Genomic DNA, 18,512 nt, shown 5'->3' with positions numbered 1-18,512 from the left:
GTTCACAAACAAAACCACTGAAAAAGGGATGGAGGCTAGAATGCCTCTGCTCAACAAACATAGACAAGTGCACCCGATTGGCCCCAAACACCGTGGCGCCCCTTTCGGTATTTCTTTATATTTCACAGTGAAATGATTACAAGTTGCATCTGGGAGACCTTCCCTGCAACTCTGAGCATGCAGCCCCAATTCACTAAGCCTTCGCAAGGCTTTCAAGCATAGAACACCATCACATAAGTGCACTTAACCCATAGACTCAGCCCAAAGGCATTCTCTTTTTCGAGTGCAATTCCATTGGCTGTCCAGATGCAATCACACTGCACCCCAGTTGCACTCTCTTTGAGTGGTTTCCAGATGGTATTCACAAAGCTTTTCAAAGCTCCAAAATAAAATCAGCAAAGTACCCCATCAAAGAATGACTCATGTAGCACTGCCTGGGCAACTGTGAGCCAAGAAAGAGGCGGCACACGAGGCCAACCAATAGCTTATGGCAAAAAGAATTGCAGTAGCAAAATCACAACTTACCAAGTCCTGAAAACTCGAACCAAGTCCTCAATCGCCAAGAGGACATAGTAGCCAATGCCCAGTTGCATTCTCAGCCAAAGAGGAGTGCAAAGGCATGAACAAAGAGCATTTACAAGAGCCGACCAGCAAGAATTCCACTGAAAAATGCGAAAAGAAGCACTTCTGTCGCGAAGAAATGGGAGTTTTTGGGCTCAAAAGAAGCGTGCTTGAGAGAGGAATGCATTGAGAAGGTTTTGGAGAAGTTTCATTGCCGGAAAGTCCTCCAAAACCGAGAAAAACTAGTCAACCAACGCGTGGGACCACTCGAAATTCAACAGAAAGCTGTAGCTTTGCAAGAGGAGAGGCCCAGGAGGTTGTAGAAGCAAAAAGGTCCAGAAAAAGCCACTTTTGCAAATTCGACCAGCAAAATAAGTGCTCAGCTCTGCCCATTCTACCAAACGCACGGAGGGAAAAGCATATCACTACGAAGGGGAGGTAGAGGGGAAGCCATCGGGCCAAACGGAAGTCGAGGAATCCAAACGGGTGAGGAGTTATAAAGAAAAACGGAATTCAGCTGAAGGAGGTTGAAAAACCAGTCCAAAATCTCAACAAAGGGAGAAGATGAGAGAGAAAACCACACGTGAAGTTTAGAAGGCCTAGGAAGGTCCAGGAATGGCAAAGGAGCATGTAGAAGGCACTAGAGCCACTTGGAACTCTAGCGGGGCCACTGAAGGTACATGGCCCTCTAGGGGGGCCCATTAAAAATACCACATCATCATTTCCCAACAACCACTTTTTTAATTCCTTGGAATGCCTTTGGGTCTAGGGATTAATTACGCTTATGTGCTAGGCACCATGCCGCGTTTAATTACACATTATTAAGCCCATGCTTGGACTTTTAAAACCAAAGTTGTCACGGTCTTGTAGTACATTAAAGTACTTGGAATTTCACGCCCCCCTGACAGGAGGGCTGAAGCAGCCTATAGAAGAGAAAGGAGTGCAAAGGAGTGAATGGGGCTCAAGGAGGGCTGGAAAATCTTGAGGATGGAGAGAGTATGAGGCTGAAGGAGTGAAACATTGCAGAGGAGGCCAAAATTGAAATCCAAACGACCAAAATCGGGCTGGTGGCGGATTTTTCGCGGCATTTGGAAACCCTAGACGCTTTGTTGTCTGAAACGGGCCGTTTCTGTGCTCTGAAATGCGTTTTAGGCTGGCTGAAAGGTTTCAGCCAGCTGTTTCAGGGTTTCAGGATCCTGAAACGTTTCAGACCCTGAAACGCATTTCAAAATCTAGGCTTCCCTGAAATGGCATTTCAGGCCTGGCTGGGCTCTGAAATGTGTTTCAGCGTAACTATGCTTTGCATATGCTATGTGTTGAAGAAGGCTATACTGTAGTTAACCTGTTCTATGTTCTTCCAAATTGACAATGACCTGCCAATATAAATCGTAAATGAAACTGGAGAAGAAAAATCTGTATTTAAGATGTACAAAAAACACGTATGTTATGTGCCGCAGATAAGCACATTAATGTCTCCTATTCTTGGAAAGAGTTCCTAGAGCATCTCCTTTCAGAACTTAAGAGCTGAAAAAATTTAACTTGCAGATAAGCACATTAATGTCTCCTATTCTTGGAAAGAGTTCCTAGAGCATCTCCTTTCAGAACTTAAGAGCTGAAAAAATTTAACTCATGAAATGCTAGTGTGGACCATGTTAGTTTCGGATTCGCTGAGGCAAGAAAGCAACCATGGATGGCTCTTTGCATGGAATGCTAGGAATTTATGTCTCAAGGATCTCAATGTTGCTCTCTATTGACTGGGGAAGAGGTGTGCCAATGTTGAAATAGCTGGTGCTAGAAGAATGTAATTTGGGGGTGCTAGAAGAATGTAACTTGGGGGAGTGCTCTTTAAAAAGCAGTGAAAGCTGTCCGTCATGGTTGTAGGCAAAAGTGAGAAATCACTGCCAGGGGAAAATGTCAATTAATAGTAGCAATTTTCTTCAAGCAGCCATTAGAGGCCTAAAATGGGCTGACCGTTGATAGGATTTGAAGATCAAATTCAATATTCGATGGATCATGATTGGAAGTTTGATCCTGGTATGTTCTTGACTTTCTAGGTTGACTTGAGAAGCAGCATGAGCTCACTGGGCATCTGAAGACATGGGACAGAGTCGATTTGAAGGATCCAGACGCTGCCTGGGAATGAAATAGATGTTAAAGCAGGTGCCAAAAGAGAACTTCAACATATATTGGTTTTAATCGAGAAGGCTTCAATGGCTGTGAATAAGGCAATGATAATCTCCTAGTAGTTTAGACATATAGTGGCAATAGAGAGGGTGAGTGGGTGAGGGCTTTTTAACACACACCCAGAGACTCATGTGCATATCTAGTGCAGACGACATGTACTTTGACCTGTTCATACAAATCCTCATGTATTTGCATAGCGCGAAGAGATGTGTGACTGTACCCTCCCACCATTATTTGCAACTTGGAAAGTGTATGGTGACAATTTTAAATGTCAGAATAGATATAATTATGGCGGCTTTATTGCAATCCTTCTTATTTTAGTTGTGGGGTCAAAAGCAGTGATGTAACGATTTTTTGGCACTTGTGAACCAGTTAGCTGAATAATAATGCAACGTTGACCTTTGATTCTCAGTGATTTCTGATTCCATAACTAATTATTGCAAGCTCTGCCCATTTGTCTGTAGATCTGATTTTGACAGAAATTTGCTCGCTTGCAGCCCATCTTTTGAATTTGACGCCGTAATGTATGTAGTTGTATGCTCCTGACCATATTACATGTTTTAATGGCATTGCAGTTGTCATGCATTGATTGTGGAGTTGTGTTCAATCAGCAAAGCGTGCAAAGCCACACTCAATGCGTCTCGGAAGCAGTACGTTCGCTGCAAGTTCTGGTTCATTAGCTACAATGACAGTATTCCCTCCTTTGTTCAGTCATTTGAGTTAATTGATGTGGGCGATTGTGAACAGTTGCATCTATAATTTACCAAAAAATGGTAATGTACTGGCAAAAATATACCAATTTCAAGGGCGAGGCTTAGAGGGGTAAAATCAAATACACTGGTGAGAAACTTTGTGCACGCCATGTGAACTGAGGTTCTGTGTGATTTTGAAACACGGTAATGGAAAGTATTGCTTCTTAGGAATATACCCATATTTCCTCCCAATAACACTTGCACAGATCTTTAATGCACTCGAGATATTGTGATAATAAAGATCTTGCTGACATGCATATTACTTGATCCTTTGGCGTCTCAAGCGAACTTTGGTCCTCCCTTTAGCCTATGAGCACCTGGTTGCATGCTTGGCTAGCCTATTAGAGTGGAAAGTGACTATCTTTTCTTTTGCAAGAAGGGAAGTGACTATATAGGTCATGATGGGTTAAGAATTATGGCATATTGGAGCTTGCTCTTGCTCGAGGATGCAATACGTTCTAATTTCGGTAAAGGATGTAAACAAAGGGGTGAATAGTGGCAGACAGTAGCAAAAGGGAGCTAGTGTTGACATTTTTTTCTAGGTATTATACTTAGTCTTTTGAGAGGTTGTTCAGATTGGATATGTGTGACAAGTAGGAGGTGGATGAGTGTATCTTCCAAGGATGTTGTTCAGATTGGATATGTGTGTGGCAAGTAGGAGGTGGATGTGTGACAAGTAGGAGGTGGATGACTGTATCTTCCAAGAGACAAAACTCCTAAACATGTTCGTGTGTAGACCTTGCCTTACGTTACTGCGAGGCGGTCATAGAGGACCCTGAAGGTCAATCAACCGTAGTGCTCTCATGAGTGGCAGGTTGCCAAAGCAGTGTTGGAACTAGCAGCAAATTGGATGAGAAGGGAAATGAGGTTCCCAATGGACAGTGGCTCCGGCAGAGGATGTTGTTGTCGCGATATAAAGTTCCATCAAACAAGTGCCACTATCAATTGTATCCCTGGTCCGACGAACATAGAGGGAAGATTTCCAAGCCTCAAATGTGGGTCAATGTGCTGGCGGGTCTGTTGTGTGTGTGTCTCTCTCTAGGTCTTAGCTTTGTCGTCTGATTAAAAAAATCAGTAGTCACCTTTGGCTGGACTCCGATTGGGCCTCACAATCTCGTGTTTGTATCCTGAGTAGGTCTCTGTGTCGTATGGCCTCATTTAGGAAAATCACTACCCACCTTTGATCCCAGTGGACTAGGAGGCTGGAGAGTGGTCCGAATCCATCTCTGAATAGACAATGGTGATGGCGTCAGATCTCATAGTACACAAAACATTTGAAAGCAAAGTGCTCCTTAGACTCAACCTTCTGCAGGTCACGTAAAGTGCAGACGTAGCCCTCCCGAGGGACACCCTTAGCCCATCCAGTGCCAATGCGTAATCGGGGAGAAGAAACATGGGAATGCTCATTGAGATCCTCAAGGTGTGGGGGAGGTGGATTGAGGTGTGCCAAGCCGGTCGATGACACCCTCCTCTGAGATGTGTAGACTCACACGAGGGCGTAGTGCTTTGGCTAGACTAGAGCGGCAGTGTTTCCGAGCGCACTTCCAGGATCCACCAATGAAGGGCTGACTTTTCGACACACTAGTGCGGTCGACTGCCATGTATGCAGCACCTTTATTGGGGTGCGATCTTCCTAGGACAGATTGGAGGAGCTTTGAGCGGCTACAGGTGACGATGGGATCCATGATGATTCGATGTAAGCCCTCAGTTCCACATGAGATAGTACAGGCAGAGTTCGCCATGACACCTCTCTAGGTTGATGCCATCTTTCAGACAGTGACTTTCATCCACAGGGTGTGGGACTTACCCCATTGGAGACTTCTGAGGTTAGCCCTAGAGTCATCCAGACGATTCGCAGATTGGGGCAGACACATGGTATGCACGCATATCTACATGGCTTGCTAGGCACGGTATCCTGATGGATAGGCTTCCCCCCTTTCAGTACAGCATGGATGCACCTCCTGAGTTGATACCGCGAGATGAGATCAACCGTATTATACGGTTAGACCTCCTCTAGCTTCACACATCCCGGACTTGGGGGGAGGACAAGGAACTTCCAACCAAGACTTAGTTTTATCGCGACCACTTCCTGAGAGTATTAGAGGAGGGATTTATTATCAGACCCCAGTATCTCGAGGATAGAGGAGTATCTCATGCACTGAGGATTGCCATTGGTCAGATGAGGATTGAGGTAGGGAGAGCAGCGGGTATACCTAGAGAGCAACGGATTTGCACGCTTTGTACAGTTGAGACAGAGGAGCATTTTCTTTTTGTTTTCCCAGCCTACTACGAGATTCGGGGACGCTATCACTGTCTGTACCTAGAGGGGAATGGCTTCGGTCCTTTGTCATGACTGATCCATTTCCATGACCAGGTCTGTATCGGGGTCTATCTGATGGAGATGTGGTGACATAGGGAGGCGCTTCTACGATGGATCAGAGAGTAGCAGGGGATGATTAGACCACTACAAGACATAGAGGGTGACCGGGCACAGCGGCACGTCACAGACTTCTATACATTTGAGTAAGCCCCCGGACACAGTGGAGTGGAGGTAGAGGAGCTAGCCGATATGAGAGCAGTCTGGATGAGCAGTCGGCACAGTACCGCCGAGAGAGGGGTGCAGAGGCCACATGCGCGATAGAGAGCTCCCAGAGTACACTCTATTGAGGTCCGACCTTTCACAGCTTTCCTTAGGGGAGAGCGACAGAGACGAGGGGTCACTCTAGACATAGCCCAGGGAGTCCAGAAGCGAGGAGACCGCACCCTCCACCGCAGCGTGAGACAGCTCGGCAAACACAGATACGAGATATTTTTGCAGCCCATCAGAGAGCCATACCTATACCAGGCTTCGGTTTCGTCCTAGCGCCTAGATAGATTGATTGATATGATATGATTATGATTACAATTCTGTTAGGATAGATTAGTACTCAGCAAGGGTCGTAGTGTACCCTTTGCTTCAGCCCACTAAGGCTTGTATGAGTTCGCTTTTCTGTGCACTTTGTCCCATAGGCCCGCGAGGTCTCCCGTGGACGTTAATATATCTTTCTTGCTTTCTTTGTAGAAGCTAAGCTTCACGGGAAGCTTTTTGGGTGCTAACAAGGTCTCGTACGTGTGTAGCTCTATGAGATTCCCCCGAATGACCTAGTTTGCCTGTGAAGTCCCACCTGTGACTTTAGGCTGCGCTGTACTCCATCCGTACATCGTACTGTACCGTACGCCATTTCGTACCTTCGCTGTACAAGGTCCTTGGTCTCACTGCAGTCATCTACAAATTTGGGGCTTTTGCAGGATATTGCAAAATTTGGGGCTTTCACACATTTGCCCTCCTTTTTTGGCCTATTTGCCCTAAATAAATTTGGGGCTTTTGCCAAATTTGCTGTTTTTTGCATCAGATTGCAGTACATTGGGTCAGATTGCAGGACATTCAGTTACATTTGCAGGACATTGAGTCAGATTTGCATAGATTGGGTCACATTTGCAAAATTTCAGCAAAATTTGGGGCTTTTCTGAATTTGCCCTCTTTTTGGCCTATTTGCCCTCAATAAATTTGGGGCTTTTGCCAAATTTGCTGTTTTTGAAGTGAACATTGCCTGTCACAGTCACATTTGGGTCAGATCTGCATTTGCCCTTTGATTTGGGTCATAGATTTGCAGATATTTGCTGTCATTTTTGGGACAGCCAGCTTTTTTGCAGTGATAGCCATTAGGCTTTTGGGTTTTCAGGTCTTTTATAGGTTATCACAGTTGCTATGGCTGGGAACAATCAAGATTTATTTGGAGTTCTTCGTGAAGATGATAAGTTGGATGGCACCAACTATCCGATGTGGTCTTATCTCATGAAACATATTCTTGTTGCAAAGCATTTGTGGAATATTGTTTCTGGGGCTGATCTGAGGCCAGCCAATGCGACAGTGGTTGGTTCTACTGCTGCACCTTCTGCAGGTGGTACTCCTCCTGATGCCTCTTCCTCTAGCACTCCTGCTGCTGCTCTTCCAACTCAAGAACAGTCAAGATGGGATGCAAGAGATGCAAATGCACATTCATGCATTGCTTTATCATGCAAGAGAATCGTTATTCCACACATCCGGTCCTGCAGGACAGCAAAGGATGCTTGGGATAATTTGGCTTCTCTATATCAGATTCGCAATGAAGCTCGTGTTGCATATTTGAGAAGGCAATTACAGGAAGTGAATATGAATGAAGGTGAGTCAATGGATGCATATTTGACAAAGGTCAAGGACCTCATGGAACAGCTTGCCAACATTGATGAGGTGGTGCCAAATTCACAGCTTGTCAGTACTACATTGAATGGACTACCAGATACATATCAAGGGTTTGCTACAACCCTTCGATTAGTGGCCATGGGTAATCCAGACCACTATTCTTTTGATCAGCTAGTTACTTTGCTTTTGCAGGAAGAGCAAAGTAGAGCTAACAGACAAGCCATTATTCCTGATCATGCATTTGCTTCACAGCAGACAGGAAGAGGCAAGGCTTCCAAGCCTATGGGCAAGCCAAAATCTGCGCACAGCAGCTGCAATTCCTCTACGCATAGCAGCTGCAATTCCTCCCATGCATCTAAAAATACAACAGATAAGGGAAAGAAGAAAAGATGCAACTATTGTCGCAAGCCTGGACATGACATTTCAGAATGCAGGAAGCGCATTGCTTCGGAGAAAAAGAAAGCAGGATTGACAGTTAATGCCTCACATGCCATTGAATCCCATGAGCTAGCAAATGCTTCACATGCACATGCTCTTCAGGATGATTGGGCATTGGCTGTCCATTGCTCATTTGATCCCTCCAAAGCTGATGCACTTTTTACTGCTAATGATGCTCAGTCCTGGTACTTTGATAGTGGTGCTTCCAAGCATGTCACATCTTGCAGACAGTTGTTTCATTCTTTAGCTGATGCACCTCGAGGGGGGATTGTTACATGTGCCAATGATGCTTCATATGCTGTAAAAGGAGTTGGAGATGTGCAGCTCACATCCATTTCCAGCCATCCTGTCACTCTGACAAATGTTCTTTTTGTGCCTAGAATTGAAGTCAACTTGATTTCAATTTCTGCAATTGCTACTTCAGGTTTCAGAGTAATTTTTAATGGCTACAGATGCCTAGTATATGATCTTCGTGATGACAATGCCATAGTTCTCACTGGCACCTTGCAAAAAGGGCTTTATCACCTTGATCATCATTCAGCTGCACTTTCTACTGAAGCATTAGCTATTTCAGATTCACAGCTTGCTGAAACTCATCTTTGGCATGAGAGAATGGGCCATCTCAATTATAGAGCTCTTGCAAAGCTACATTCACAGCAGATGGCAAATGATGTACCTCAGACTCACACAGTTTCTAAACATGTGTGTGAGGATTGTCTTTTGGGTAAGATGCATCGATTTCCTTTTCAAAAGAATTGTCCAAAACTCTCACAAAGGAAATTGCAGCTAGTACACAGCGATGTCTGTGGCCCAATGAGGACAAATGCCATTGGAGGATACAAGTTTTTCATGACTCTCATTGATGATTTCACAAGGTATTGCTGGGTATATCCTTTAAAGGCCAAATCTGAAGTTTTCTTATGCTTTCAGAGATGGCTGAATATAGTTGAGAATGAATCAGGATGCAAGCTTGTCACCCTCAACACAGATAGGGGGGGTGAGTATATGTCAAAGGAGTTTGATGCATTTCTATCCTCACGAGGCATTATTCACTCATGCACTACTCCTTACACTCCTCAGCAGAATCCTGTTTCTGAAAGGAAAAACAGGTCCACCATGGAGATGGCTAGATACATGCTTAAGGCCAAGTCTTTGCCCAATAAATTTTGGCTTGATGCAGTAATGTGTGCCAACTATGTGCTGAATAGATCACCTACACGGGCATTAAAGACTATTACACCTTATGAAGCATGGAAAGGCAGGAAGCCTTCACTTTCACACATGAAAGTTTTTGGGTCTCTTGCATATGTTCATGTACCATCTCAGCTGAGACATAAGCTTGATGACAAGGCAATCAAATGCATATTCATTGGTTACAGCCAGGAGAGCAGAGGTTATCGGTTATATCAACCAAATACTGGGAAGATTATTGTCAGTAGAGATGTGATCTTTGCTGAACATTCAGCTTCTCCTCTTGTGGAATGCAAAGCAAAGCCAGATATTGACATGTTTGATGCCTTTGAATCTTGGTTACCTCTACCATCATCAGAAGAGGATTTTGAGCAGCAACATGCGCCTCCTGCAGGCCCTCCACAAAGCAATAATCAGCCTCAACCTCATGCTGATTTGCAGGTTTCTCTTCCGGCACAAAATGATCCCATTACTCATGATGCAGTCATTGAAGAAAGAGCTGTTAATAGACAACAAAGGCAAGTTCCCAGATGGCTTTTGGATACATTGAGGGACAGCAATCAAGATCAGCCTTTTGCTGCCCGGACAATATCAGGGAATAGACAGCATGGTCACTTTCTTGAGTTTGCACTCCTTGCTACAGCTTGCAATGAAGAGCCTTTGTGCCATAAAGATGCTTTTGACAGCAAAGAGTGGATGGATGCAATGAAAGCTGAGTTACAATCTATTGCCAAAAATGACACTTGGGAATTAGTAGATCTCCCACCTGGCAAGCATGCCATTGGAACGCGGTGGGTCTACAAATTAAAAAGGAAATCCGATGGCAGCATAGATTGATACAAAGCCCGTCTTGTTGCAAAAGGGTATGCCCAACAACAAGGCATTGACTTTGAGGAGACATTTGCTCCCACATCCAGGATAACTACCATTTGATGTGTCATTGCCATTGCAGCCCATCATCATTGGCAAGTGCACCAACTTGACATCAAGACTGCCTTTCTTCATGGGGATCTGCAGGAAGAAGTCTATGTCACACAACCTCCTGGCTTTGAGGTTGTTAATTCTGAAAATAAGGTATGCCGGCTTAGAAAAGCCCTCTATGGTTTGAAGCAGGCACCTAGGACATGGTATGCCAAAATTCATGCACACTTACTATCCCTTGGTTTTCAGAATTGTCCTACAGAACCCACTCTTTATTTCCGTGGGAGTGGATCTGATTTTTTAGTGCTGATTTTATATGTGGATGATATGCTTCTCACGGACCCAGATACTCAGCAAATTGCAGCTTTCAAGGCTGATTTGCAGCAGATTTTTGACATGTCAGACATGGGACAGCTCCATTATTATTTGGGCATTCAGTTTGCTCATGTTGAGGGGGGTATCATGATGTCTCAGTCCAAGTATATTGGACAGCTCCTTGATTGTTTTCAGTTTGAGGATTGCAAGCCAATCTCTACTCTAGTGGACCCTGGCTTCAAATTCTCAGCTCATGATGGGAGCCCACCATGTGATATCACTCTTTATCAGCAGGCTGTTGGATGCCTTATTTATTTATGTCACACCAGACCTGACTTGCAGTATACAGTATCTCAGCTCAGCAGATTCATGCACATGCCCAGTTCATAGCATTGGCAGGTAGTGAAGAGAGTCTTCAGATATCTCAGAGGCACTCAGGATTTAGCCCTCTTCTATGGTGATCAGGGTTCACTTACCATGCATGCTTACACGGATAGTGATTGGGCAGGATGTTCCGACACCAGAGTGTCACATACTGGCAATTGTTTTTTGCTTGGCAATTCATGTATTTCTTGGCTCAGCAAGAAGCAACCGACAGTTGCCACGTCTAGTTGTGAGGCTGAGTACAGGGCAGCCTTCACTGCTACAGTAGAGTGTGTTTGGCTTCGATAGTTACTTACAGATCTTGGTATTTGCCAGACATCCTCCACTATTGTCTACACTGACAGCCAGAGTGCTTTGGCCATTGCGCGTAACCCAATGTTTCATGTGCGTACCAAGCATATTGAAGTTCACTATTATTATGTTCGGGAGCGGCTGTCAGCAGGAGACATAGAGTTGTCCTATCTTCCCACAGAGGACAACATCGCAGATATGTTTACAAAGGCACTTCCTCGTCCCAAGTTCGAAGTCTTCCGACAGGCTTTACACTTGGTTCCCTTTGTTACATGATCTGACATTCCTTGTACATTCATAGGTGGCTATATCCTTTTGGATGAACATGTGCCACCATGACCAGAAACTACCAGGTATTCTGAGACGTTTCCAGAGTACTTCAGCCCATCCCATGGAGGGGGTTTGTAGGCCATCTTTTGGTGGTTCTAGTGATGCCCTATAGGCCATGGTATGTGCCTTGTAGGCATAAGTGTAGGCACTTATAGTGTTAGTGCCCTCTATGCCACCTAGGACACTTAGTCCTATGTGACACCTAGGACACTTAGTCCTAGGCCTAGATACAAGTACTTTGTACTTGTGTTTAGGAACCTTATCCATCAATGCAAGTTTGACGTGACTTCTTCCTCGACTCGTCTTGTACCTGCACTCTCACTCTCTCTCTTCACTTCACACCTTCACTTTATTCTTGTTTTCTTTCTCTTTTGTTTATTTGACGTATTTCAGTAAGCACTGGGTTTGCCCAAGAGACTCCGCTGGTCTTTAGGAACCCAATATAGCTGCTTACGCTTGGGTAGTGATGACGACATAAGTGTTGCTTTGCTTGCTAAGTATGTCTTCCTTTTGTTTTTCATAAAAGTTTTTGTTTACCTCTCTTTCATTTCCTCTTTTATTTTTTGTGTAGATTTTTGGTCTTTAGAACAACAAAAAATCTAATTTGTATGATTGGACATATTCTAGTCTTACAAATGTATATATAAAAAGTCGAAGGGGGTGATTACGGGGGGTTACCATTACCCCGACAAACAGAAGCGGTACCAGTCCGAGAATCATTGCTTCTTTTGGCGCACTTGCGGGCATGTAAAGAAGGATTGTCCTAATTGGCAGGCTGAGAAGGTTGCCAAATCACCATCTTCTACTGTTGCATCGGCCGTGGCAGCTCTGGCAACTTCAACTTCAGCCACGCACGTCCCGTTCCACTAGTGGTGTCGAAGGTAAGAGCGACATTGAGGTCCAGAAGAAGGCTTTGATTCAGGTTTAAGTGTCAGCTAAAGGGCAGCAATCATTGGCCTATTCGACATGGGGAGTTCCGAGGACGCCATCTCTCCAAGCTGGCCAAGAAGATGGCTTTTACTTGTGTCTCATTAGTTGGCCGTGGACGGTTTTACACTAGGTATACGTACTCAAATCACACACAAGGCTCTTTTATGCGAGATTTTATTATTACACCTTTGCTAGAATGTGACATGATATTAGGTATTCAGTGGTTTTGAGATTATTCATATTTTAGTAGGATACTTCACTATCGTTGAGGGTCTTCCAAAGGTGGCCATAATTCATGGAGATAGGAGCATTCCCGGTATCCCACTGATCTCACATATGCAGGCTCATTGTGCCATGTACAAAGGTGCAATGTGCGCCCTCATTATGTTAGTTGCTAGAGGCCGCTATAGAGACGGTTCCACCTGTGGAACAAGAGTATGGTTGATCTTCTCAAAGAATCATGCTGCGAGACAATCTCCCACCCCAGCTCCCACCTAGTAGGTATGAGGATTACCGCATTGAATTAGTCTTAGGCTCGGCTCCGCCCAATAAATCTCCCTACAGGCTCTAAAAATCCATGGAGGGTGAATTGGAGCGGCAGTTATCTCAGTTATTATGCGCAGGTTTTATCCGCTTGTCATCCTCACTATTTGCAACTCCTATCCTCTTCGTCGAAAAGAAGGTAAGTCAGCACGTCTTTGTGTTGACTATCGTGCTTTGAACAAGTTGACTGTGAGCAACAAGTTTCCCATGCTTTGTATCGAATACATTTAGAAAGGCTTAATGGTGCAAAGTATTTCTCCAAGATTGATATGAAGATTGGCCACTACCAAGTCCTCATCTTTGACACTGACATTCCAAGATGGCTTTCCAGACAAAATGTGGTCACCTATGAGTTTGTAGTGATGCCTTTCGGCCTAAAAAATGTGCATGTCGAGGATCTTTGCAAAGTATATAGGTGTGTGCCTATTCATCTTCTCGTATGATATTTTAACCTTTTCGGTAAAAGAATATGTGCAGAATGTGATGAAAGCTCTTTAGGTCTTGCACGATAATCAGCTTTATATTAATGCAAAGAAAAGTGAATCTGGGCTGTTAGAAATACAATATTTGGGATACATCATCAATGCGCAAAAGGTATTTGCTTGGACCCTCAAAAGGTTTAAGCCATTTGAGATTGGGCCATACCCATGACTACACATATCATATCCTTTGTTGGCCTCTGCGAGGCTTATAGTGCACATCTGGACAGTTTTTCCACATTTGCAGCACACCTCACTGATTTAGTTAAGGAAGTGAAGACCCACCGGAAAATTATCTCAGTTACTGGACCAGCTCTACAGGCCTATCATGATTTGCAACGTTTGTCCTCATGAGCACCATTTCTTAAATATTTTTGGTCATCATTGAGGCGAGCAATGTATCGATTGGTGCAGCTTTGCAGCAAGAAGGCCGGCCGGTGGGTTATTACAGCCACATGCTGCTGAGAAGAACTACTCAGTCCACGACAATGAATTACTCGGTATTATTCAAGCATTAAAGCATTGGAAGCCCTTTCTTTATGGTTGGACCTTCATAGTCAAAAGTGATCATCAAACCCTTAAGTGGCACCAGACTATGCCTAGTTCTCAGTGGAGCGATGGGCAAGCCATTGAGTATGTCCCTTGCTCTTAGCCACAAGACTTCCATCCAGACCATTCAAGGGGCTATTGTGCTTGAGATCCAAGAGAAGGATCTTGATAGCATGAAGGCACAGTATGCGGACTCTGAGGAGTTCGACACCTAACATCAATTGGGTACCAGTCTTGATCCCAGCCATTATTCAGTTCAAGATGGTTGGTTATTCTACAACAACATGATATAAGTACTTCGGGATAAAAGACATGCACTTCTTCATGATGCACATGACTCTCTTATAGGGGCGAGAGAGGCATCAATAGCACTTTGGAGAAGCTTGAGGGTTTATTTTATTGGCCAAGGATGTGGAAGGACGGATACCACCATCTACAAAACGAGGACTCAATGATGTCCATGATGAGCAACAATGTGATTGATGAAGCTGAAGTAATCGAGCCGGAACAAATTTCTTCTCCACGATTGGAAGCATCGGCTAGAATGACGGATTGAGGAATTTTACACCAAGTTTTGCAATCGAGGTACGGACGAAGTGATGAAGTATTCTTTTAGGAGTTTCCTCAATTATTGGCGGACTACTTGGAGGCCATGCATCTATAGCCAACTAAGGGGGAGGGAAGACCACATGAGCCCTTGTATTGGGTGCATTGTGACGCACTGACTCATCATCAAGTGCAACAAATGTACAAAAGTAGAACCCATTTAGGACTTTTTGTCGTATGTCGTGGCTGCATTGTGAGCCCTAGTTTAGGGACGAGTTAGGCACGAGATTCGTAGGTCAGTCTCACTGAACCTTAGCAAGAGTCCCAGTCCACTTGTACCGATGGAGAACTGCATAGGTTAGTTAGGTTCAGGCCTAGGCCAGCTAGGTATAAGGCTAGGTTAGTAGGCAGCCCATTTTGGCGAGCTTGGGTTGATTGAACTAGGTTGGACTAGGTCAGCCAGTTAGGTTGACTAGGTTGGTTGATCGGCATGGCCAGGCCCTATAAAAGGGGCCTCAGCCCCCCCATTTTCCCATGCAGCCTTTGATAGTTCTTGCTCCAGCCTTGGATGGTTGTGTCTATTAAATACATATGTGAGAGGCCTGAGTTGAGGGGAAGAATGGCACGGTTGGCTGAACTTATTGAAGACTTTTTATATGGAAATTAGGTACTGATGGGAAGATTGCCGATGATTTGAGTCGCATTGGTGAGGTAAAGTTTTTTCGGAGATAGGTGTTGATCTTTATGATTCCTTGAGAGGGCTACGGAATGATGTTCCGGCTGCAAGTCATCCGAGAATTCGTCGAACCTATGACTTAATAGACCGAACGTTTTACTAGCCTAAGATGAAGGCCGAGATTACTGACTATGTGGTGAAATGCTAGCAGTGTCAAATAAATAAGGTAGAACGCCTTTGGGATGGAGGATTGTTATTGTTATATCTTCTAAACATTCCTGGAAGTAAATGGGAAATATGTCCATGGACGTCATCGTAGCATTACCACAAACCCAGCGGGGCCATGATACTATTTGAGTTGTGGTGGATGGATTGACAAAGGTGGCTAGATTTCTACCCACAAAGACAATTGTAAGGGCCCATGAACTGGTTCATCAACTTGTTGAGCAATTGTTCAGGCTATATGGGTTGCCTTGTGATATAATCAGTACCAGATATCCGAAGTTCTTTGAGCACTTTTGGCAAGAATGTTTATAAATTTAGGAACTGCTTTGAGTATGAGTTCTTATGGGCAAACATAAAGGGTGATCGACCCTCCCTTTGATGATACCCTGTCTCTTGGCTTAAGGCCACCTGGTAGACTGTCATGGCCTATACAATAGCATTGTTATTGATATCACATAAACCAGACAATGGTTGTTGGTGTGCCATGCTTATAGGGAGAGCGAGATTGACTATAGTCTCTCACTATTACACGATTTTATCCAAATTCAGAATAGAATAAGTGCTTTGCTTGCTAGGTGTCACTCATTTGTAATTTCCCATGCGAAAGGCTAACAATTAAAGGGCGCCATGATTGTGTGCATCGAATTAATTGTTACAGCCCCAAATTTAAGGAGCTATGCCATTTTGAGATGTTCACCTTGGCGTGTGACCGCAGGCTTGGAAGGCCCTAGAAGCTGCCTAATTATGACATGTAACTAAAATTAGTTCTTATTGGGTGTTTACATTGAATAGCAGTTGCCAAAGTAAGAGGGTCTTCCCCAGTTTTTGTACACAGTTCCATGATTGGTCAGCCACCTTGGGTCAACGTTTTACTTAGTTTTACTCAAGCAATAGGAATACCTTCGAAGGGGTCCGCCCGATTTGGTATTGGGCCCTAGTGTGGTGTTCGTGGGCGCGCATCTCTTTCACTCTCCCTGTAGCTATCGAGATTCTCCATGTAGCGTGAGATTAGGATCGGATTGTTTACATTGGTATCAGAGCCTTCGTTCAGTGCCTTTTGAGGTTGTGGCGATCCTAGACACATAGCAAAGTGAGGGGCAGAGAGAGACTCTCCACAAGTACATGCGCTTTGGCAATCATTAGGCCGGTAGAAGTAGAGATGTAGCACGATTCTTATTTTTATGAAGCAGCAGGCTACTAAGGTTGTTCGAACCTAAATTACATTCATAGGCGATGATTGGAGGAGAGACACAATCGTTGGGGAATTCACCATCGCTCATCATGCTCACATGCGACGATTAGAGAAGGCCGATATCAATCCATCTTGAAAAGTCTGCTCATTATTGTCACGTTTGACGCGGTCAACCATCCTCCAAGATTTAATTAAAGTCCGATGCGGTCAAGAGATTAGCTGTAGCTATCTGAGTACTTGATGGAATTTTGATTGGCAATTTTGCTGCTTTTTCCTTTTTCCCCCCCAATCACCTTTAGCTGTCCAATAGCTATTAGGCGTGCATAGTACGGCCTATTCACCTAGTAGGGATGGCACAGCGTGGAGATTGACCGGCAACTAGCAGAGCGGTAGTCAACAGCCTGGAATCGGCAATTGCTCGACACTGGAGGCAACTAGCACAAGCGGACCTGGAGGATGCAGTTCGTTCCAAGATGTAGAAGCTTGAGGAGTACAAAAAAGGATCCCCATTTGAAGCCTCTTCGATGAGGGTCACATGGAGGAGGTGGATTCGCTTGTGGCCTTTCCACAGCCAAAGCCCCAATCCCAGGTTTCCCCCTCATTTCTCTGCTAAGGATACCGCTTCGAAGCGAGATTGTGCTGAGCGTAAGCACAAAGGCGGAAAGTTTGATAAGAGGAAGCGGAGTCACTTATGCTCAGATTCGTCCTCTAGCTCCAATGTCTCTTCACCCTCATCCTCAATTGATATCTGCCATAACAGACATTCAAAGAGGGAGGTAAGCTGTCCGCTTTCATACTTATGATGGGGCGCAATTTATCTGATAGTTTGATGTTGCTTTTGGTACATACAATTTTGTTGAGTCCTCCAAATTGCGCATGGTTAGTCTGCATTTTATTGGAACAGCTAGTGCTTGGTGGAGTGCCCAGTTAGCAGATAACTCAGCTCTTCGGGACTGGAAAGGCTTCAAAAAGAGGTTTTATAAACAGTTTTGTCTAAGCAGTTCAGAGATGAGGTCCCGGAGAAGTAGTGGAAGCGCTCCATTTAAGAAGTCTCTAGGAAGACTCCGCTCATATGGCTGGCTTGACACCAAAATTCAGAGCCTTTGTAAATACGCAGCAGTCATGCACATGGAGGAACCCATGTCTACACAGAAGCCTAAAGGAGGGACAGCAAGTAAGGAAAGTTCTGCCCCACCTCGTACTGAGATGAAAGAGGATGCTGCGGCCCACATCTCATCCAGAGAGAAAATAGGTTCAGCCTTAGAAGCCGTGGGGTAATTAGATGTGGATACCCTATAAAGGCAAATGCCGGTATACTCTCGAGCAGATTGAGGCCTTTCGTAGGGAAGGGAAATGCTTCAGGTTTGGCAATGGAGGACACATGGCTGCCCAGTGTCCTGAGAGGCCTTCGGGCTTTGAAGGGTAGAGGAAGACACAGGAATGGCCCAAACCAGTGGCAGGAGGATTCCGAGATGTTTTGGGATGAGTGGCTGATCCAGAGGCCAGAGATTTATGACTGTCATAGGGCAACGTAAGGAATCAGCAGGATCTTATTCTCTTTGATCGGGGGTCATAAATAATTTTATATAAGAGGATCTAGCTCTCCGGCTGGGGCTTAAGAGAGGAGTTGGACAGAGCACTTGATGCAGACAAGATGTTCCAGGGAAACCCAGCTCCAGTAACAGCCTTGATTGGGAAACTCCAAATCCATGTTCAGGATTATGTAGACCAAGAGGATTTTTATATTTCACCTCTCAAGCATCATGATGTAGTTCTGGGTATT

The 18,512-nt window shown here is 44.6% G+C and overlaps 1 protein-coding gene across 2 annotated transcripts in view; it reads left to right on the top strand.

The window, feature by feature from the left end:
• Window positions 1–18,512, top strand: part of LOC147892482 (uncharacterized) — an 82,955-nt gene that overhangs the window by 23,163 nt on the left and 41,280 nt on the right. Inside the window, exon 2 of one of the 2 annotated variants that reach the window (XM_087387420.1) lies at window positions 3,321–3,395. In XM_087387420.1, the coding sequence (XP_087243546.1) occupies window positions 3,321–3,395 (75 nt within the window). Of the gene's footprint in view, window positions 1–3,320; window positions 3,396–17,024; window positions 17,506–18,512 lie in introns of those variants that run through there. The other variant, XM_087387419.1, reaches the window with a different exon arrangement.

The sequence above is a fragment of the Dipteris shenzhenensis genome, chromosome 16 (genome assembly GCF_047967505.1).
Source record: "Dipteris shenzhenensis isolate YYH24624 ecotype China chromosome 16, Dip_SZ_1.0, whole genome shotgun sequence".
Classification (NCBI taxonomy): domain Eukaryota; kingdom Viridiplantae; phylum Streptophyta; class Polypodiopsida; order Gleicheniales; family Dipteridaceae; genus Dipteris; species Dipteris shenzhenensis.
Note: the sequence above shows the minus strand (reverse complement) of the source record. Positions and strands in the feature narration are given on the sequence as shown.